Source organism: Cryptomeria japonica, chromosome 7, assembly GCF_030272615.1.
Source record: "Cryptomeria japonica chromosome 7, Sugi_1.0, whole genome shotgun sequence".
NCBI classification, from domain to species: Eukaryota; Viridiplantae; Streptophyta; class Pinopsida; order Cupressales; family Cupressaceae; genus Cryptomeria; species Cryptomeria japonica.
In genome coordinates this window covers 629,200,946-629,223,833 of record NC_081411.1, presented here as the reverse complement: position 1 = coordinate 629,223,833, position 22,888 = coordinate 629,200,946, and the positions used below count along the sequence as shown (strand labels likewise).

Below are 22,888 nucleotides of genomic sequence, written 5' to 3'. Positions count from 1 at the left end.
CAAGATTGGTTATCCATTCATAATAAACATCCCTTTCCATCCATAATAAATTAGATCCTATCTGTGGCTAAGGCAAATCCTACGTCTAGTGATGGGTGTGGAACTGAGAACATCACATGTTTCAAGGAGTACAGTTTCTTCTAACTTCCTTCAATCTATTTGCGCACAATCCGCAATAAAGCAACATCTGCATCATCAGTCCGCAATAAAGTTTCGTCTTCTTCGCAATAAAATATCAGTTTCATGGATTCAGTTAGTTTCAGATGAGACAGCAGCAACAATGGGCTTCAACAAAATCAAATCTTTCAACAGACTCAGACAACATTATGGTTCAGTGCTATCTATCCATTTTGTGAAAGTAAACATTGTGACCACAATCAAATAAGACTTATACAAGTGACAAGAGACACTAAACTTGAGGACTACAGTGGATGTTGGTGTCAAGTCTTAGTTTTCTTTTGATTTTATCTTTTGGTGACATGTCTTTTAGCTTTTTTAGGATGTCTCTGACTAGAGATTCTATCTCCAGGATATCTTTGACTAGAAAGGCGAGAATGGGATATCGTCACCTATTTGTATTTTCTATTTGTGGATTGTCTTTTAGTAATGCTATGACTTGTCCAAGGATATGAGGACACTATGAGTCTAGTGTGAACTGGGGCATTCCTTGTTTGTGACTATCTTATCTGCATGCAAATAGGTACAATGACATTCTGGGTCAAACATATGCCTCGATTGTCATAAGCTACTTGCCATAATAAAGCTCAATGATGATAACACACAAGAAGCTCTTTCACGTTCATATCTTCTGTCTTTCATCCCCCTTTCTTGATTGACTTCCATTATCCTTCTCGAGTCCGCATAGCCTGCTATCACATGACTGAGTATAATGACACATCAAAAACATTTGCATTTCATGTAGTTGCACCTGCATTACCACATATAAGCATTTCATACATACATATAGATATCACAACTGCATCATATCCTGCACACAATACCTATTAGCACAATTTACATTTACATTATCATATTCATTTGCATTACATACATTCACATTTGCATCATGCATACACATATACAACATAAAAGAACAAAAATATTGCATTTCATTATATACATATTTGCATCCATATTATAAGCATCACACAAAACATACATCATAAGAACATCTCATCACATAGGTACACATGCATATAGCTGCCGCAAAAATGAATCATCTCATATATATAATCAAAAGTGTCATGATACAATGATGTCAAAATCATATGGCTACAAAAGCACCCGTAGGTGTCTACATCATCATACAAAAAATGGTACAAAACTGATACAAAGGGAACCCTATATGGCTATGATGAACTCCCTCCCTCGAAGTCGCCTGGCCTCGATGGAATCTGAGCCCCTGAGGGACCCGCCCTAGGATCACCCTGCCTGTCCCCTCTATCTAGTGGTGGTGGAGGGCCCATATCCCCACCACTCGATGCCTGTCTCCTCTAACTCCCTCTCGTAGCTGTCATTGTACGCGACGGTCTATGGAAGCTCCTCACCCGCTGATCTGCTGGCACTGCACCATAGTAAAGGTCCCTCCAGTAGGCTATCTCCTCTCTCGCCCGCAGGACATAAGTGTATCCTACCCCTGCATCCTCAGCTGCCTGTCTCCCTGCCCTCAGTGCTGTCTCAGCCTTTGTATAGCACTGGATAGCCTGATCCCACTCCCGCTCAATATCTCTGAGCCTCGTCCTGAGCCGATCCCTCTCCCTCTCCAGCTCCTGGATCTCATCTGCCTGGCCCTAGCAGATCTCCCTCAGATCTAGTAGCTCATCCTCCATTGGGTCAGCCCCCTCTACCTCTGCCTATGGCTCCCCCTCTGCGGGTGCCTGCCCCTATGCCTATGCCTGTACCTATACCTATATTGGTGCTTGTACGGGTACCTATCTTCATCCCTGACCCTGTATCTGTACCTTCCTGGGACCCTGTGCTGCTGGCACCTATAAAGGCAATCCACCGCGACCCCTCACCACCCAAGCCTACCTCTCCTCTCCACTCTCCCTCCGAGGTGCAACCCGCCTCTCTCCAACTACTCCCCTCCTCCTCCATCGCCCTCTGCCCCCATCACCTCCACCCTCCTCATCATCTCTCCCCCATCTCCCTCCAATGCTCTCCTGGATCTGTCAACCGTGGGAACGGATGCTCTGCCCAATAAGCTGTATACTCGGCATCCATGCCGGCATCCTCGATCTCAGGCCACATATCCCAGGGTAGGGGCATCATCTCCACCAGCTGTGTGATTTCCTGATCATATGACAGCAATGGCCCAAACTATGCCTAATCTCTAACTGTGCGAGCATACATGCCTGAGCCCCGGGGCATCCTCTAAATCCGGCCAAACTGTCGGCCAACCCTGTCCACCAGTTGTCTCTCTAACACATAGGGCATCCACCCAATTAGGTACCTTCTTCGGAAGGTGTAGGGGAGCTCCACTGCATCATCCTCCCACTCCTCACAGCCCAGATATGGTCTCCATATGACCACATCGATATCGTCCAACACTCGCCGCCAATACTCTAACATGTGAATCCGCAGCTGTGATGTGATCATATCATACAAATGTACAAAGCTGTGTCCATGACCTCTGCCCTTGAAGTGTATCAGTCAGATAACCAGCAGATGCTCGTAGGCCCATACCTGCAGCAGTGTCACTCCACAGCCCAATCCCACTGATCCATGATAAACAAACTGATGAAGCTCATAATACAAATGGGCCAGCACACACGGTCCCCAAGCGTATCTGGTGTGCTGCATCTGCAGTGTCTCCAGTGCTCCTTCCTAGCCCAAAGCCAAACCCCACGTCGCCCTATCCAGACACAGGAACCCACTGATAGCTCCTCTTATCACTACCGGCAGCGCTAGTCCTATGGCTGTCATGGTGTCCCATGCCACATGTCCTGCCCTCATCTTCAGTCCAGGGTCTTGAAACACCCATCTCAAGGCCTCTCTGTCACCGTCTCGATCGTATGGGATCAGCGCCCCATCAATCGGTACCCGCAGAATCCTATATACATCCTCCAAGGTGACTGCCATCTCACCCATCGGTAAATGGAATGTGCATGTCTCAGAGTGCCATCTCTCAGCCAGCACAGTCAGCAAACCCATGTTCGCTCGAAACTCAGGCACATACAGTACATGTCTCAAACCCATCTCCTCGATGGCAGCTCTGTCCTCAAACGACAACTCAGGTCGCAGTCTCTGCGTCGATGGGAATCTCTCCCATGACTCCAGCATAGGCAAATACTCCTGCAGTCAAGCAAATCAATCATGTCAGTTATAGTGGCATTCACTATTCATCACAAAATGCTATTTTTTATCTAAATGCATATGGCTATCTATCCCAGTGACACTCACTGTTCATCACAAAGTGTTGCTTCTATTCTAGTCGTACTCCATGTTCATCACAAAGTATTACGTGTTTGGCACTCCCTGTTCATCACAAAGTGCTGCTCACATTTGCACTCACTGTTCATCACAAGGTGCTGCTTATACTTTAAGTACTCCCTGTTCATCACAATGTACTCTATCTTGGTACTCACTGTTCATCACAAAGTGCCTTGATCTATCCTAGTCTTCCCTAGAGGACTTGCTTGAGTGTATCCTCTCAGCAGCTTATCCAATCGACAGCGTATGTTCATCACAGAACTGCCAATTTGACCTAGAAGACACAAATTCACATTTTTTGAACATAAACGTACTTTTCTCACACAAACGCGCTTACAGATTTCACAGACGTGCCTATGTTGTGCATATACACGCCTGGGTGACACAGATGCCCCTGCATGATGCACACGCGTCCGCATTTGACATAAACGCGATTTTAGACACAGACGCCCCTGGCACCTACACAGACGCGCCTGGCAAACACAGACGCGCCTGGCACCAATGCAGACATGCTTAAACAATTTTTGACATTTTTGAACCCTACTTCTATGCGCATTTATTTCTCTACCTAGCATGCATTAATGAAAAAATTAAATGCGTCAAAGTACAAGGAGGTTTGGTGGTACTTACCGGCTCTCCTGCCTTTGCTGGCCTCTGGAATCAGCGAACGCGGTCGAATCTGTGAATGAAAGCCATTGCTGTTGACTGCTACTGCTCTTTTCTCGCTCTACAATCTGCTCTCGTGGATGTGTAGATGACAATGAGGATGTATTTTCCCCCGTGGTCTATCTTATAGCCTACCCTAACCCTCACCCTCATTTCCCGAGTCAGTCTTCATTATCCCATGACTTTGTCACTTTATCCGGTCAGTCCATTCTAGCCTTTCTTTCTTATCGAGAGATTGTCTGCAATCTTTTTCAGACATTTTCATCCAATCTCTCGAGGGGGCATATCATTCCCATCTTGGGGCAACTCTGTATCAGTTCATCTTATCTTCTTTGAAACAACGTGACAAGCCGCATTGTCTCAAAAAGGGGCAAAATGTAGACACTCAAAATTGTCATTTTATTTATTTAATTATTTAAGCCTAATTCTTCTATTAATTAAATAAATCTTTATTTATTTAATTAATTCATTTATCCTCTTCTAGCCTTATTTCTCATTTGAATAAATACATTTATTTATTTAAATTATCCTTTTCCTAAATTAAATAAATATTTATTTATTTAATTGATCTCATTTCTTCTATTAATTAAATAAATCTTTATTTATTTAATTAATTCATTAACCTTTTCCACCTATGACACATGTCATTCATCTCTTAATTCCTACACTACCTACCCCTTTCATTATTTTATTATTTCTTCTACCTACCCTCTAATCATAGCCGACCTCCTTTTTACACCTCTCAATCTTATCCCTCCGTTTTATATTGTATCTTCTATTTAAGGAGATGCTTTCTTCATTATCAAACCCTAATCATCTTTTATGCAATTGACTACACTATGATCCTACTTGTAACCACATTCCGTTCTTTGTTGAGCTCTTGTGCACATAAAATCTGAGAGCAAATATATCAAGCAAAATCAATGGAGATAGGAAGAATGGAGATCAAAACCCTATTGGACATGTGATGGTATAATCTTTGTGATTTTATTTTATTTGCATTGTCTTAGGTAATCTTCATATGTTATGGTGGATCTTTGTTGTTGTTAGGCTAGGGTTTGGTGGTTGAATTCATTTAGCCTTTCAATTTTGTTATTATTGTTATCCATTTTCACCATGAACAACTGTTAAGGTTGATGTTTAAGGAATGTATGAGCTGATAGGCTATTTTGTAAAAATATATAATGTTTAAGACAATAGATATTATAGTTAGAACAACTTATAGTGAATTCTCAGAAGAAAAAGTCTATTTTGTCCATTTTGATGGGATGTATGAAGGTTGTAACTCTTTTCTCTTTCATAAGCAATGAAGGGGACTGACCCTAACCAGTAGTTTAATTATAAAAAATAAAAAAAATAAAAAAAAGATATCTGCAATCTAAACCAAATATTAATGTGGTCAATAAGTGGGCTCAACAAAAATGGAATCCTATAGGCCAGCTAGAAATTTGAGCAATGTTATAGAACTTCCTTTACTTGATTATTTCTTATAGACCCTTTATATGGACCTTAGTTTATTCAAAAGGAATGATAATCCCTCAAGTAATGGGTTCCATGTTTTATCATAAAATATAAATATCAATAAGATATTTTTTAGTTATTCTTCCTAGTTTACTACTCAAATACTCAAGAAAGGATATTCATACTGGAATTGGTAATCTTTTAGATATAGTTCTAGAAAGTAAAGGTAGTTACTGAATCTAGAGAAAAGAACTACTTTATGCCAGATAAATGTGTTATTAAGGAGATAGACAAGGTTATTCACATAAGGATATCACTATCATCAAAATTGAGTGTTTGGAAGTAGTAGATCATGTTTGTGGACTCACTTATGGTATACAATACTTGCCTCAAGATCGGTCATGCTATAGCTAGACACTTAAATATTAGGTATTTACAACCATATTTGAAGAAAAAGACACTTCCTTTTGTACAAAATATTTGGAAGGTCTCTAAAGAATGGTAACAAAAGGTTTGTCATGAGAGAAATATAATAAAAATTGGGAGTATTTGGGATATTTAAGTTATTTATATATCTTTGATGGCTATGCCAAATTGCCTAGTTGAAATGAAGAGAGAATGATAATGAAATTGATAGACAATCTTAGCCCTTTGCTCCTCTTTACCTCAAAAGAACACTATGAAAATTAAAAGTAATTTCAAGAAACTAACTTATTGTAAGCTTAAATGAAACACCTTGTTCACTACTCCGTTAAATGTTTTAATTTCAAATCACCTTGATTTAGATGGTATTTTGTGATTCTTAGGTAACTTATTCCTTTAGTCACTTATATTCAAACCATCATGCTAGGGTGTTGATGGCTCACTAATTATTTCCAATCCTCTTACTAGTCTATTATTTCTTCTAGATATTAGTTAGACATTCCTTTTTGACCTATCTTTCTTGCTATTTATTAAATTTTAAGACCCTTAAAAAAATATTTTAGACTTAATGAAAAACAAGCTAAAAATTAAAGAAAATAAGGATGAAATAATTAAAAGTTCAATCCTAAAAGAAAACATCATCACTACTAATGAAAAAGCCAAAGACTAATATAATCGAAAAAAAAAAAAAATTATTTCAAGAGACAATGTAATAAACTCAACAAATATTATTTCGAGAGAATGTGCAAGATTTAAGTAAACAAATTTGAAAAATAAAACTTGAGTACTAATTTAGATATGTGTTAGTGGAAACGAATGAAAACAATAGGTTCTTCATTTTTCACCACTGGAAAAAGGTTTGTTCATGTTCAATTACTATCATACCCTTTAGTCTTGCCTTGCCTTGACTTGATAACATTAGCATGCAACGAGTCGTCCTCCTAACCTCATGTTCATTGTTTTATTACATTTCTTTGAGACCAAAATCGATAGCATCGTCCTTCCTTGGCAATGTTTTTCATCATTGGAATCTTGCTCCTCTCCACATCCCTTCCTGTGCGAGCCAACACAACATTTATCTTTGACGAGTTCAATGGCTCGGCCCTGGCTTTCTATGGGAATGCTTCAATACAGTCCAAATTCATCTCCCTCACGAGTGAATCCCCCTCGCTGTTTGGCCGTGCTCTATATGCATACCCAGTCCGCATGAGAGATTCTCTCTCTTTCAGCACAACTTTCGTGTTCAACATGGTTCCTTCGGCTTCAAATCCTTCACTAAGTGGGCACGGCCTGGCGTTTATCATAACCCCACACAAGTCTCCGGTGGGAGCTTTAGCAGGTCAATACCTCGGTCTGTTCAATATTTCCACCATCGGGAAGGCTTATAACCATCTCTTCGCAGTGGAGTTTGACACAGGCAAAAGCGAAGAATTTCAAGATATCAACAACAACCACGTTGGGGTAGATCTCAACGATCTTACTTCTGTAGACTCTAAGGCTGCCGGTTACTGGACTGGCGATCAATTCGAACAACTAACTCTCAACAATGGACAGAGCATTCAGGCTTGGATTGATTACAGCCATCCTCAGAAACAGCTGAATGTTACAATAACACAAGCTGGTTCGCTTCGTCCACAGAAACCTCTGCTGTCTTTGAAAAACACGAGTCTGTGGGATATTCTGGAAGAAGAAATGTACGTTGGTTTCTCAGGAGCTACCGGAACCATGTTTGAAAAGCATTACATACTCGCCTGGAGCTTCAGTACCATCGGCGCGGCACCGGTCTTAAATATATCAAATCTTCCATCTTCCTTACTACCCAACAAGTCCAAGTCATGGCTAAGACCCGCCATAGTTGTAGCTTTGGTTGTTCCTGTCTTCTTCTGTGTTGCGGCAGCGGTTATTTGTATAAGGCTGAAAAGAAACATGTATAAAGATGATATTGAAGAATGGGAAATGGAGTATTGGCCTCACAGATTTAGCTACAAGGACTTGTATATTGCAACCAAGGGCTTCCGAGACGACCAAATTTTAGGTTCTGGAGGCTTTGGTCGGGTCTACAAAGGAGTTTTAGCTTCAAATGGGCTTGAAGTTGCCATCAAATTCATTCTCAGACACAGCACTGAAGGCATGAAGGAATTCGTAGCTGAGATTTCAAGTCTTGGTCGTTTGCAGCACCGGAATCTTGTGCAAATCAGAGGGTATTGCAGGCGGGGAACACATTTATTCATAGTTTATGACTACATGCCAAATGGAAGCCTAGATAAGATGATATTTGGGAAGCCTAAGAAATTACTTGGGTGGCCACAATGGCACAGAATTCTGAGGGACGTGGCGGCAGGATTGCTGTATCTTCACGAGGAGTGGGAGCAGACGGTGCTACACAGAGACATTAAATCGAGCAATGTTCTTTTGGATTCGGAGCTTCGGGGAAAGCTAGGGGATTTCGGGCTTGCTCGTTTGTATGAGCATAACGAAAATCCACAAACTAGCCGTGTTGTAGGAACCATTGGCTACATAGCCCCCGAATTGATACGTACAGGAAAGGCCACACCCGGAAATGATGTATTCAGCTTCGGTGTCTTTATGTTGGAGGTTGCATGCGGAAGGAGACCTGTTGATCCTTCTCGTGGGGATTCACAAGAAATTTTGGTCCAGTGGGTGCGCGAGCTCTATGCCAACGATAAAGTGATCGATGCAGCTGATTCCAATCTTGATGGTGAGTTTGCTGAAGAGGAGTTGGAGAAGGTGCTTAAGTTAGGACTGCTATGCTGTAATACCAATGCAGAGGCGAGAATCTCCATTAGACAAGTTGTCCGAATACTTGAAGGCGAGGATTCTATTCCTGAATTTTTTCCATTTCCAATTTCCTTTGGAATGGATAATTTTTTGAAAGAAAGTGATAGTCTTACAGCTTCTTGTACTTGGCCCTCCAGTTCTTTCTAGGAAAAAATGATTCAGATTAAGCACGGAAGGCATGTACTATCTCTCACTCATGGCCTAGTCCTCCGTTGGTGTGCTTAGTCCCCTAGATATTTCTGCTCTGTAATGCCGTGTTTGTTTTCTCTCGCTTGACAAATTCGTGGTCATTATTCATCGATTACCGAATTCAGAATCATGTGGCATATTCGCTTCACTATAATACAAATAGCTTTTAGTATCTTCAAATTATAATGAATACGCAACTAAGTTTGTTTTTTATATGTGACGATTTACTAAATGGATCATAATTCACAATGGTTGTAATTAAACTCTTACGATCGGTCTAAGGAGTTTGAAATTTCTTGGTTCCTTTATGAGAGGATATTATACTTTGTAAGGATATAGTTTTGTTGAAAGCTTGCTAATTCAATTCTTTAATATGATAAGAACATGTTTTGGCACTATTCAATATTTGTATTTGCAATCTTTTGAAGTCTTAACAAATAGAATCACAAATATAAAAATGTCACTTCATTCTTTCTTCATTAAAGAAAACAAAATTTAGTAAATTAATAGTGATTAAAAATAAATTATAGTATATAAAAGAGGAAGAAGGTCTAGATCAAACAAACATATAACAAACCTAGGGTTTCATATGTGTTCTATCGTAGATGTTTTTAGATTCTTTCTATCTTCCAAAATATTAGAATTTAAATTTGTCTAACAAGAATATCCTATGATGTCTTAGATCTATAAAATGGTCCTTTTTTAGTTAGGGTTTTTCTTTAAATATTTTAATCTAATGAAGAAGTTGATACAATTCAAACTTTTCACAACTAATGGAGATATATTCTATCACTTGTCAAGTTTGTGGTCATTATTTATTGATTGCCAATTTCCAAGTCATGTGGCATGTTCACTTCACTCTAATACACATAGATTTTAGTTTCTTCAAATGGATCATAACTCACTATAGTTGTATTTAAACACTAACAATAGGTTTAAGGAGTTGAAATTCTTGGTTCTGTCCATAGGAGGTGATTATACTATCTTTTGGATATTGTGATGTTTTGATTGATTAAAGTGGCCAAGGGATCGAACCCTTAAAATAACAAGGAGGAACTCGCAAGCAATGAGACCACCAACACCAAAAAAGAGGAACACCTTTTTTGAAAGAGAGGTTTGACTAGAGCACCCAACCGAAACACCAAAAAAGAGAAGACCCTTTTATGAAAGAAAGGCATTTGGTCGGAAGCTCACACCCATGTGAACAAGGGCCTTGACCCTACAAACCCTCACATAATTAGGATAAAGTGGTTATGGAAGGAATCCCACACCATAAACCAAACAAAAACGGTTGCATTGGAAACAAACCAACCAAGGAGACAAAAAACTAATAGTGGGTTTTGAAAGGCACCTATAACCTTTTGCTCGAAGGACCACCTTTCCCAAAGACATTCTTACACAAGGAAGGAGACCACAAAAATCTAAAAATATAATTGGTTTTGGAAGGACCTATAAACCTTGTGAAAAAAATAACTAGCTAACATTAGTGGTTGAAACAAACTAAAGGAAAAATAACCAGCTATCATTAGTAGCTAAAACAAAACTATGGGAAAATAACTACCTAACAATGATAGCTTAAACCAAAAGATCCACCTCCATAGGACCTATAGGACTACAATCTACCTTAGAAACCACCTTCATAAGATCATAAGCTAGATTCACATCACAAAAAAACATAATAGTACCCACCATAGTAGGATCAATAGCAGTGAAGACCATATGACAAGTCACCACATGATCTGGCTCAATAGGACCAATAGTGCAAGATTCACAAGGACCAACGCAAAGGAAAGAGATGCCATCAAAAGGTTTGCTACAATAAAGTACACGATAGAAGGCAGATATCGAACAAGGAAGAAAAAGTCAAGGCCCATCACCACCCAAACAACTAGGATGACATTCACAAAGGGATGAAGTAGGTGCCACCTAGGCATTAAGGCACTAAAGAAAGAGAAGCCCCAAACCCTCATCCAAAATAGAAAATCCCTAAAATGGCCAACCAAACTTGCAAGAAATGAATCCAAGAAGAGAATAGGCAAGACAGGAAGAAGAAATCCTACCAACATCAAGGTTAGCAACCAAGTAAGCTCGTGAGAACCAAACCTTATGCCCAAAATCCCAACTACCATGAAAAGGGCACACCTTTGTAGTAGCTACAAGTCACATTAACAATCGAGCCAATCTTGTGCCAAACCATAGAGACCAAATGCATCTAAGTTGCAAGCCAAGCCCCTAAACACTAACCTTACTACACATAGAACCCTACAGAGATGAAAGGGCATCATCAAGAAGAGCCTGGGCCAACAAGACCTAAAACTCACCAAGGAGGAAAACAATGACTCACTGCAACCCTTGACCAGGGCACACCACCAATAGAACCCCTACACAAAAGGAGGCTCTAAAAGAAGAAGGGTGCAAGTTTCACCACCAAAACCCCACACAAAGCAAGGGCTGAACATAAAGCTCATCACCATCCTTGTCTCCGTCTCCATCTTCCCCATTAGCATCTTCTACAACCTGGGCCTCTCTCAAAACCCTAGTGCTACTTCTTCCAATCTCACTCTCCATTTTCTTTTGGATATTGTGATGTTAATGTTATTTGAATTTTTTTATTTTTTTAAGGTCCACAATTATATTTAATTTTTATTAATAATTTTTTAACTTAAATCGGTTAGTTAGATTTGTTAAGTTGGGCGATCAATATTTTGATTTAAAAAGGTTTGATTGATATTTAAAATAAATTGTTTAATTTTTTATTTTATTTTTCACTTTTTATTATTCTCTTTATCAATCATTTCAAGGCATGTTATATTAAAATATATATGTCAATTTGTAATATATTTATAGAAAAATCAATTGATTAAGGTTTGTAAGAATATAGGTTCACTATAAACTTGTTAATTCAATTCCTTATCTATTATAAGAATATATCTATTATAATTTCTTATATCTTGACCAAAACATCATAAGACATGCCTTGGCATTGTTTATTAAGTGCAATGGTTTGAAGCCCCCTTATTCATTCAATAAAGGCAATAAAATTTTGTAAACTAAAATTAATTTTAAACAAACTCTATTTTATTAAAGGGAAAGAAAAGATCAATAAACACACAAAAAACCTAGGGTTTCATGTGTTTCTAAATTAGTCATTGTTAGATTAATTTTATCCTCTAAAATATTCGACTTTGGATTTGTCTAACAAGAATATCATATGTCTTAGATCTCCTAAACGATCCTTTTCCAATTAGGGCTATACTTTAAAGAGGTCATCCTAGTGCATAACTTGACACAACTTAAACTTTAGAAAGATAATAGTGACTCATGAACACGACAAAAGTATTTGAGTTTTTTTATTTTAAAACTTTTTAAAATCAAGTTTACACTGCAAACCTAATTTAGATTTGGTCTACACTTGTGTATTCGATACTAAAATGGAAAATGATTTTTTTGAGAAATTAAGTGAAATCTAGATAAGTAACATGATGGATTTAAAAGAGAAGCGAAATTATGTATAATTTAAACTATATTTTGTTTATGGTTTTGTGAAATTATAATAACATTTATAAATATTATTGCACAATTAAATTCATAACCTCTATTATTGAATTAAATTCATAAGCTCTATCATTGACATTGAAATTACATTTCATATAACAACCATTGAATTTTATTCTCAACTAAATGATAAATTTAACAATTGTTAACCCTTCTTACCAACTTTTTTTTTTTAATAAGAATTACATATTGTAAAATGGTTATTTAAATACGTAATCTTATATACGTTTTCCCGGTCTATACGTAATCTCTTCTTGTGTGATAAGAGTGCAGCCACGATTGAAATACTTGTCGTGTTAACCTGGAATGAAGTAAGGACCACTCACCCGGAATTCTAAGCATCCTTGTTTTCTAGACAACCGACCTCTGCAACGCGGTTTCCAAAGCTGGAGCATCGACTGGAAACACCAATACAATTTAAAGTCGATTATCATGTGGGTGGGATGGAATCTAGTCCTCGCATTCTCCCTTGTCCTTGCCGTTGCAGAAAGCCATACAAGCTTTACCTTTAATCTATTCAGTTCCTCAACCCTCGACTTATTCGGAAATGCTTCGGTGCATTCAAATGTCGTCTCCCTCACCAGTCAATCAGAGTACCTCTTCGGTCGTGCTTTATACCCTCTACCTGTGAGAATGAAAAATACAACATTTCGTTCATTCAGCACCACATTTGTGTTCAGCATGGTACCTTATTCTTCAGAGCATTCACGAAGCGGCCATGGATTGGCTTTTATGATGACCCCTCACAAGTCCCCTGTCGGGGTTTTACCAACTGAGTTTCTGGGTTTGCTTAATCTTTCGAGCAACGGACAACCCTACAATCATCTGTTTGCTGTCGTGTTTGACACAATCAAGACCGAGGAATTCCAAGACATCAACGACAATCATGTGGGTGTGGACATCAACGAACTCACCTCTAAGGAGTCCAAGCCTGCTGGTTATTGGATTAACAAAAGAGAGTTCCAAGATTTGGATCTCAACAGTGGACAGAATATTCAAGCTTGGATTGATTATGATCATCTTGAACGGGAGCTCAATGTCACCATTGTAAAAGCCGGTTCGCTTAGGCCGGAAAAGCCACTTATATCTCTGAGAGAACTCAATCTGTCGGCCATTCTCGAAGAAGAAATGTATGTTGGTTTCTCTGCGGCTACAGGAACTTATGTTGAAGACCATTATATTCTTACTTGGAGTTTCAGTACAAATGGAGCAGCTTCTCCCTTGGATACAACTCATCTTCCTTCATTCCTTCATAACCAGACCGTAAACATTGGACTGATAGCTATTGTTAGTCTGAGTCTCACTGTTGTAATCTTGGTAATAGTTGTGGGTCTTCTGCTATGGTTGAAGAGAAGAAAGCGTAGGAATTTTGTTGAAGAATGGGAGTCTGGATATTGGCTTCACAGATACAGCTACAGGGACCTCTCTATTGCAACAAAAGGATTCAGAGACGACCAAATTTTGGGCTCCGGAGTATCCGGCCGTGTTTACAAAGGTGTTCTTCCTGGTACTGGGCTCCAAGTTGCGGTTAAATCTATCTGTCAAGAGGAAGCAAAGGAATTTGTAGCAGAAATTTCTAGTTTGGGTCGTCTCAAGCACCGGAACCTTGTGCAGATCAGAGGCTACTGCAGGCGAAGAAAAGAGTTATTCGTAGTTTACGATTACATGTCCAATGGAAGTCTGGACAATGTGATCATCGAGAATCCGAACGGAGTGCTGGCATGGGGGCAACGGTTCAAAATTCTGAAGGATGTGGCGGCAGGATTGCTGTATCTTCACGAAGAATGGGAGCAAACGGTAGTACACAGAGACATCAAAACCAGCAACATTTTGCTGGATGCAGATTTGAATGGAAAATTAGGGGATTTTGGGTTTGCTCTCTTGTATGAACAGAATGAAAATCCACACACAAGCCGCGTAGTGGGAACTCCTGGATACATCGCCCCGGAATTCATAAACACAGGAAAAGCGAGTACCAGCACGGACGTGTTCAGCTTTCGCGTAGTGATGTTGGAGGTTGCTTGTGGAAGACGGGCTGTTGATTCCGCCCAAATCTTGTTAGTTGATTGGGTGCGACTGCTCTATGGGAAAGACCGGTTGTTGGACGCAGCCGACCCCATGCTCGGTGGTGATTACGTTGAGGATGAGATGGAACGTGTGTTGAAATGGGCAATCCTATGTTGTGATCCTCGTCCACAAGCAAGACCTTGCATGAGGCAGCTGGTTGAGATACTTGAGGCCCAAGATTCTCTTCCGCCCTTTCTTCCACTGCCCTTTTCTTACGGAGAAATGGGTTCCATCTAACCTGCACCCGGTTTAACAGTCTTCTATCATTTCATTTACATATAACGACTGTTTTGACGGAAAACACATGGCTTCTTCCATAATAAAATTTGAGTTTCCTACATAATTTTTGTGTTCACACTCAAAAGCCAGGATACAAATACTGGACTATTTTGTTATACCACAAGTTCAAGGCAGCGAGGTTGTCCCCTCAACTGTTGACTGTATATATTTAGAAGTAGAAGTGAAGATGAAGTTCATTTCATCTTCATCTTAATCTAATAAATCCTCACCTGTAATTTAATATACGATTTTATTTTTTTACAAATTTGGTGATATTTCATGCATTCTAACTATCTACATATTAAATCAGATTGTTGATGATTTTTTCTTGTCAAGTCATAGTCGACTTAAGTGCAAATAGCTATTGTTTTGAGTTTGGAGTAGTTATGACAAATGTGGGATTCCTTATGTACACAAAAGTAAAAAAGTGGTCATTTTTAGTTGGTATCACACACATATTCTCCATTGCTTGATTAACCATTCAGTTTGACAACCACAAAATTTGCATAATTGATCCAATAGTTAAGCACAAATGTACCAATAATTGTGTGCTATTATTACCTATAAAATTGCATAATTGGTTTAATTACTAACTTATTTTCCAATTATTGGAATGTACCAATGAATGACTATTAGCACAGTAAAAGATTTTTTAGTAGGATTTTAATTAACAAAATCCAATGATGGTAATTGGAACATGGATGGTAACTAGACCCCTTCCTTTGTCAATTGAAGGAATAAAAAATATCATTATGTACTTCCTATATTAACATAATACACCAACAAATGGTCAATAGAAACAAATGTTTCTACTTCTATCATTAAATTGTGAGCATTTATAATTTTTTGTAATGTCATTTCATTTAGTCTATAAGAGACAAAGCTATAAATATTTTTGTCCATTATTTATTTGATAACACTTCAAGCCAAAAACATTAATTTTAAAATGAATTAATATTACAATTAAAAGTAAAACATAAAGTTGTAATTTTTGTCCTATAAAAATTGTTAAGACTCATAAAGTTGTATTTCTATTACATACACAATGTTAGTTGTATCATCACTTCTTAAATAACTTTCTTATTATTAATACAATCCACCATTATATAAATAGAGTTTGTTCTGTTGTGGTATTTGTCTTATTGCATCAATTAACCTACATAATCATTATAGATTTTTATGTCTCTTCAACCTTCAACAATCAAATACAAAAATCATACAAATTTATATATAAATAATGTATATTTTTATAAATAATGATACAAAGTACACCAACATGCTTAAAAATTCATTGCATGCCTCTCCCTAAATGTGGTGTCTTTTATTCAAGACATTGAAACTACATGGGAAAGTGCTAAGAATCAAAGAGATAAGATATATCTATGACATTTTCTTGAAGTATTGCACATATAAATGTTCTAGAGCTAATATATCCTTTGTTTCTAATTTTCCCTGTTTTATAAACCATAAATTTTCTTATAGAAAATATTTAATTAACTATTCTTTAAAAAATCTTGTATTCCAAAGGCATTTATAAATTAATACATATTTTCATGTATCCACTAATATATTTGTATATTACATATATGATTTTTTTCAATATAGAAACACTTATTGTGTAGACGTATAAATCTGACCACTTTCCTAAATAAATATTTAATATTTATTTTAACCCCATTTCTCCTATTAATTAAATTCTATTTAATTAATTTCTTCATTTTCATCTATTTGATTAAAAGAATTACTCAATTTATTTAATTAAATTCACCTAAACCTTTTCTAGCCTTTCATTAAAATAAACTTTATTTAATTAATTCCCCTTTCTCCCTTTTTAATTAAATTTACATTTAATTAAATTGACCCGTGCAAAAAAATAGATCTAATTTATTTATGAAATCCCCTTACTTACTTGTATTTATGCAAGTTGCATTTTGGTTGAAATAAAGTAATTTAATTTTAATTAAAATCCTCATCCATCCGCTTGCATTTTCCTACATCTCCCACTTGTCTCCTAAAGCCCTTCTAGATTCTTCTAATCACTTTCAATTTAGCCTAATTCATATCCTAATTATTGTTGTATTCCTAAGCAAAGAGAAGTCACTTCTCAAAGCCTCCAAAGTCTTTGAAATGCATAGAAGGCTTTATGTCTTCAACAAGTTAACCCTCAAAGTCTTCCTAACCATTAATGGTTAACTCAACCTTCTTGCATGGTTAGAGACTTTCTCTGTAACTTAACCTTCATCTAACCCAAGGGTCTCATCAAGAATTCATGACTTTAACCTTGGTTATCCTATTAACCCTTGCACAAGAGTTTTCCCCTTGGGTAAAAGCTTTATCCATTGGATAACCCTAACCTAGCCTTAACCCTTACCTCATAGGGCAACCTTCATGTCTTCTCAAGCATTTAATGCTTCTTACATCTCCTCTCAAGAAACCTCTTATTGACAATTGTCATTATTTCATTGGTGAGAATTGTAAACATGGATTGATTAACTTTTGATCTTGGCCCTTGTTAAGATTATTCAATCTTGACCATCCATTGCCCTATTTTCCCTATAAATAGAGCTCTCATTCCTCATTTTCATAATCTCCAAGTTTTCATGCATCTACATTATAGCCTAAATTACTAAACATTTAGTCTCTCTTTGTTAAATCATCATAATACCATTTAGAAACATTTTAATATATCATAGAATATTTATGCTAGGATAGTATATCATTTGCTAGGATAATTTCTAATCTTTTATCATATAATCATCTTTATGCTAGCTTAATCATCATAGTTTTAATATCATACATCTTAGAAAGCATTCATGCATATAAATTAAACATCACTCATTCTTGGAGTTGTCATTCCTAGGTCACTTTGCTCAATGATCTGAGAGCAAAAACATTGACTTTAGGGATCCTGTGAGATAGAGAACAATGGGACACCCCTTGGGAAGTTGAATTTATTGAATCGGTTCATATACTTGCACCAAGAATCTCATTGGTTTGTGGGTATTCTTGATTTGAGTTATTCATTTTCATCACCACATTTTCCTACATGCATTTTTGGTGCCCACCGTGGGGCTCATCCCCATAAATAACATCATTTTATGTGTAGGACAAGGATTACAAGCACACTGGAATACCATTTTAGTGGATCTAGAGTATACTTTAGTGCATCTATAGCAAACAGTAGCGCCTTCTTCACACTTTTTAGTGCATAGGAGACTCCTTGTAGCGCTTTGGAGCTTACTTTTAGTGCATAACATTTTTTGTTTCTTTCTTGCGCATCAAGGTATCAACATAGTGCATTAAGAAATCAGAGCAGTGCGTAGGAGTCATACTTTAGTGTTTTTGTACCTTTCTATAGCGCATATGTGCAAAGGTTTAGCAAGTGACTCTGGCAGAGAGAAGGGATAATTTGTAATAGAGATAAAATTAGGCTTGTATAAGCCTGCCTAAGACCTTAATTTTTTTCACTAACTTTCTTTTATTGTAGGTAACTAATCATTTCTTGCAGATTGGAGGAGTTAGATTTAGAAAGTTGATTGTTCTTTTTTCTTAGCTTTTTCAAGTTAGTTTAAAAGAACCTCATCATTTCTTTAGTGCTTAAAACAAGACCTTACTTTTTATTTTTGCAAAAGGTTAAAAAGAACTACAAACAAACCTTTATTTTTGCAAAGTTAAAAAGTATCTCACTTTCTTTTTGGTGCAAAGTTAAAAAGAACCTTGTCATTTCTTTAGTGCTTAAAACAAGATCTTACTTTTTATTTTTGTAAAAGGTTAAAAACAAGTACAAACAAACCTTTATTTTGTAAAGTTAAAAAGGGACCTCACTTTCATTTTGATACAAAATAAAAAGAACTTCATTGACGATTGGTTGCACAATTTTCATTTTGTTGACCAATGCATGATTTTATTTTGTTGACCATGTTTATTTTCCAAAGTTTTGAAACACACCTTTTTTCTATGAAAGGCTAAAAATAACACCATGCTTGTTGGAGCAACATCTCCAAATAGATCTTAGCAAATCATTTCCTTGAAAATTAAAAACAAAATTGTTTGCCTTGTCTCAAAAGTGGAAGGTATATGCTCTCCCCTTAATTGGGTGACCAAAAAGCCAAACCACTCTTATGCTTATTTTACTTCAAGCAATTAAATCCTTTAGAAGGCCTACCCTCCCTAGTTGCCCTTACGGCACCATTAATGGTCGGTGAGAGGGGAACGACCTAAGTGGGAAATGGCTTTATCGCCAAGTGTTCCAACCCACTATAATCAAATGTGGAGGCTGACGAAAGTCCCCTTCAATGGTTTTTCTTAGTGATTAGTCTTCCCCCAATATCTTTAAGATACGTAAAGTCTTTGTTCTAAAGATTGGGAAGTCTCCCAAGGGAGTTTAAGATTGAAGACCGAACAAAAGCCTGATTAAAAACCTTCGCATTAGAAACTTTGAACTGAGTCAGTAACCAAACATTGGCAATATCAGAGTGCAAGGGTGGGGAAGAATCCATCCCCAAGATCACTCACCATATATCTCCCAAGATAACTACTCAACTATGAAGCAATTCACTTTGGGTTAATATATGGCAAAAGGCTTAAAAAAATGGGCACACCCTAGGGGGTGACAAGCTTGTTTGAGCTGACGTCATATCGAGACAAGTGTGGTATGATATTGTTGATGACCTTTTAATAAAGAGTCTACTTGATTTGTCTTTTTGTAATCCAAACCAGTGAAAACATCGAGGATTTGAAAAAATCCTCAAAAGAACATACACTACTTGTTTAGAATAGACAAAATGGTTATCTCTTCTATATGTCATGTTTTCAAGTCATTTTCAGAAAATCATCCATCAAATCACAAGTGTTATTTTTCAACATCACATCAAAAGTATCAAACAAAGAAATCAGGATAGTTCGCGCATAGGAGAAACAACCTAGCGTGTCGCAAACATTCAATAGCGCATTTGTACCAAAACTTAGCACTTTCATCACTCAACCTAGTGCATAATCAGTATCAGACTGGTAAAATTCCAGGTAGTGCTTATCGACATCACTATAGCACATTCAAGCACCAACCTAGCACATTCAAGACATATTATAGCACTTTCATATAAAAATTAGCATGTAACTAGGACATATTAGGCCATAACCCATCTAGCCAATTCATTATCAAATAGTCTAAAGTAGTACGTGGGAAAGGTAGTATAGTGCATAGTGAACATTCTGTAGTGCTTCAAGAACTATCTTCAGTGCATCGGGTCTCTGTCTTAGCACATGATCAATATTAGGGAAAAACAAAGAGCAAATCAATCACTTTGGGAAATTTTTATCAACAATTTCAAATACCCTTTCGGGTCCTTTAGCAAATATAGTGAAAAAAAATTTGAAAGAGATCATCAGTAAGAAAATTTCCAAATCCAACAAGGCACTCTTAGAATGAGTTTTTCAAAATATTAACTAGATTGAGATCAAACTTCATCCAACAAAATTAAGGAGTATTAGAATAGTGATCAAAGTTTCACCATCCAAAGGATCCTATCAAAACAAATACCTAGTTTGGTCCTTAAGTTGTCAAATCAAGTTTCCATATCGGGAGACTATCCATATCATTTGACACACTTTGTCGTGGAGGTGAATTGAACTAAACCTCTACTTGATAAAGTAAACATGATTTTTCAAACAAAGTATCCAACATACAACATCAGCATCAACATCAACATTAACCTTTGATCATTTGTGTATAACTATTCCTCATATTTTGAGAAGAACAAGTCTTCATCGAAACACTTATTTAAAGAAGAGACAACCTAGTTCTAAGACACTTGTTAAAAGGAATAAATTTCTCTATATCAATCGTAAACTCTTTGCATCACATTGTACATTCTTGTGTCATATGTGATTGTATATTGAAGGAAAAACAAATGAATTTGACAAAGAACCTTTGAGAAGTAGGGCTTACATTCAGAAAGAGGCATCCAACCAACCCCACCAAGAACTCCAATCAAAGAAGAAGAATTCATCATGGTACAAATATATTAATGCCCATTGTCACTCGATCTCAAAGAAACAAACAGAAGGAATCACAACAAGAATCAAGTATGGGTCATAGATTGTCCAATCCTTTTGATGAATATGCAAATATGGGGGAAACAAAGATCACCAAAGAACTTCTCCAAGAATGTCAAGAAAACCCAGCTTTCCAAAAACTTGTAGAAAGACTTATAGAAGCAGACAAGGAAAAAAATCTACTCATGCTAACTAGAAAAGTAGTCAATATTCCTAAAGATTTCGATACAGAAATCTTGAGGAATATAGGTGAGATAATTTAAAGAACAATGAAGAGAAGAAGAGACACATGATCCAGAAAACATATGCAACCAAGATCACACCCATGAACTGGACAACACCCATGAACAAGAACATGTCTGCAATCGAGACAATCTTAATGAATGATGGGAAGGTCTCCCTCGGAGGACAAATGTGCCCATGGTTTCACTTGCACTACAACTCCAAATACTGCAAAGACAAATGCAGGACATGCAACAAGGAACTATAGTACGATACTCCTTGGACAAAATCTGTCCTTATCTTTTTGATAGGAGATTGAGCATGGTACCTTTTCCCCCAAATTTAGATATACCAAAGTATGACAAATACGATGGTAAAAGTGATCCATGTGATCACGTTCTGGAATTTTGGACCATGAGCCTAGAGTTTGCTCATGATGACACTTACTTAACGAGATTATTCCCAATAAGTTTGGGAGGGCAAACAATGGAGTGGTTGTCTAAACTTACACCCCCCATAAGATTATTTGATGTGTTGGTAAACAAATTCACAACGCAATACTCCTCTAGCATTCAACACACAATCATCATGCTAGATGTGTGTAACAGAAAACAAAAGAGCAGTGAAACATTCATGGTGTTTCTACAACAGTGGAGGCACATGGTTTTGCGATATCCTCGAGACATGTTTGAAAAGGAAAAGATGGAAATCTTCATCAAGAATCTAAATAGTGAGATGAGTTATCAACTCAAACTCCAATGCATTACCACCTTTTTCCAAATTAATAGAAAACAGAATCCAAGTAGAGGAAGTGTGCATCAAGAAAGGATCATTGAAGTTATTTAAAGAGGGTGTTAATTCGTCAAACACTAACACCTTTAACAATAAGAACAATAACAACACTTTGGAAAAATCCTGATTTTGGACAAGGAAAAAAAACATTGTTAATGATGGGGTAATTGATGCTAACAATGTGAAGTCTAAATAGCCAGTGTTGACTTTATCAGGCAACCCACCATCCCATAATGATCAAAAAAGTTCTAATCAAGGCACTAACACTTATTTGTGAAATCCCAATCAAGGAGCTTCAACATCAAACACCAACAAAAATCATCAAGGCAACAACACTAACCAATGCAACAACATTAACCAGGGAACAACAGAAACCAAAGAGGCAACACCAGTACTTTCCCATATCAATGCATCTACATGCCATTAGGACAAACCTTAGAATAACTGTTTCAAGAACTCTTGGCCAATAAGATCATCACATTGCCAGCCGCAAGCAACTTTGAACTGCAAGTCAAACCACCTTGGTGGAATGACTCACATTATTGTCATTTTATCGAAAAAATGGACATAATACAAATGATTGCATGAGGCTAAAGAAAATAGTTCAAGACATGATCGACAAGGGCGATTTAATAGTAGAGGGTCACAAAATGAATGGCGACCATGAAGCCTTAAAAAATCCTCTTCCAAATTACAACAAGGGAGGAGCTTCTACATCAAACAATACCAAAGGAGCTCATATTAATCACCTATACGAGAACACCATCAATCACATATCGACATATGATAATTAGGTAAATGTCATAAAGATCAAGCACAAAATAGAACATATGTCGATAAATGTGACAACTAGAGTGCAAAAAATATGTCTTGAAATAGAACACATCAACATCCACAACTCTCCCCAAGACTCAATATAATTTAGTTGATCAACTATGGAGAATTCCCA

The 22,888-nt window shown here is 37.1% G+C and overlaps 2 protein-coding genes across 2 annotated transcripts; both read left to right on the top strand.

The window, feature by feature from the left end:
• The first annotated feature begins 6,913 nt into the window (after window positions 1-6,913).
• Window positions 6,914-9,119, top strand: LOC131032601 (L-type lectin-domain containing receptor kinase SIT2-like). The gene has a single exon (XM_057963617.2). The coding sequence runs from the start codon at window positions 6,994-6,996 to the stop codon at window positions 8,926-8,928; it is 1,935 nt and encodes a 644-aa protein (XP_057819600.1). The 5' UTR covers window positions 6,914-6,993; the 3' UTR covers window positions 8,929-9,119.
• A 3,838-nt stretch (window positions 9,120-12,957) lies between these two features.
• LOC131032617 (L-type lectin-domain containing receptor kinase IV.1-like) lies at window positions 12,958-14,829 on the top strand. The gene has a single exon (XM_057963634.2). The coding sequence runs from the start codon at window positions 12,958-12,960 to the stop codon at window positions 14,827-14,829; it is 1,872 nt and encodes a 623-aa protein (XP_057819617.2).
• Window positions 14,830-22,888: the final 8,059 nt, after the last annotated feature.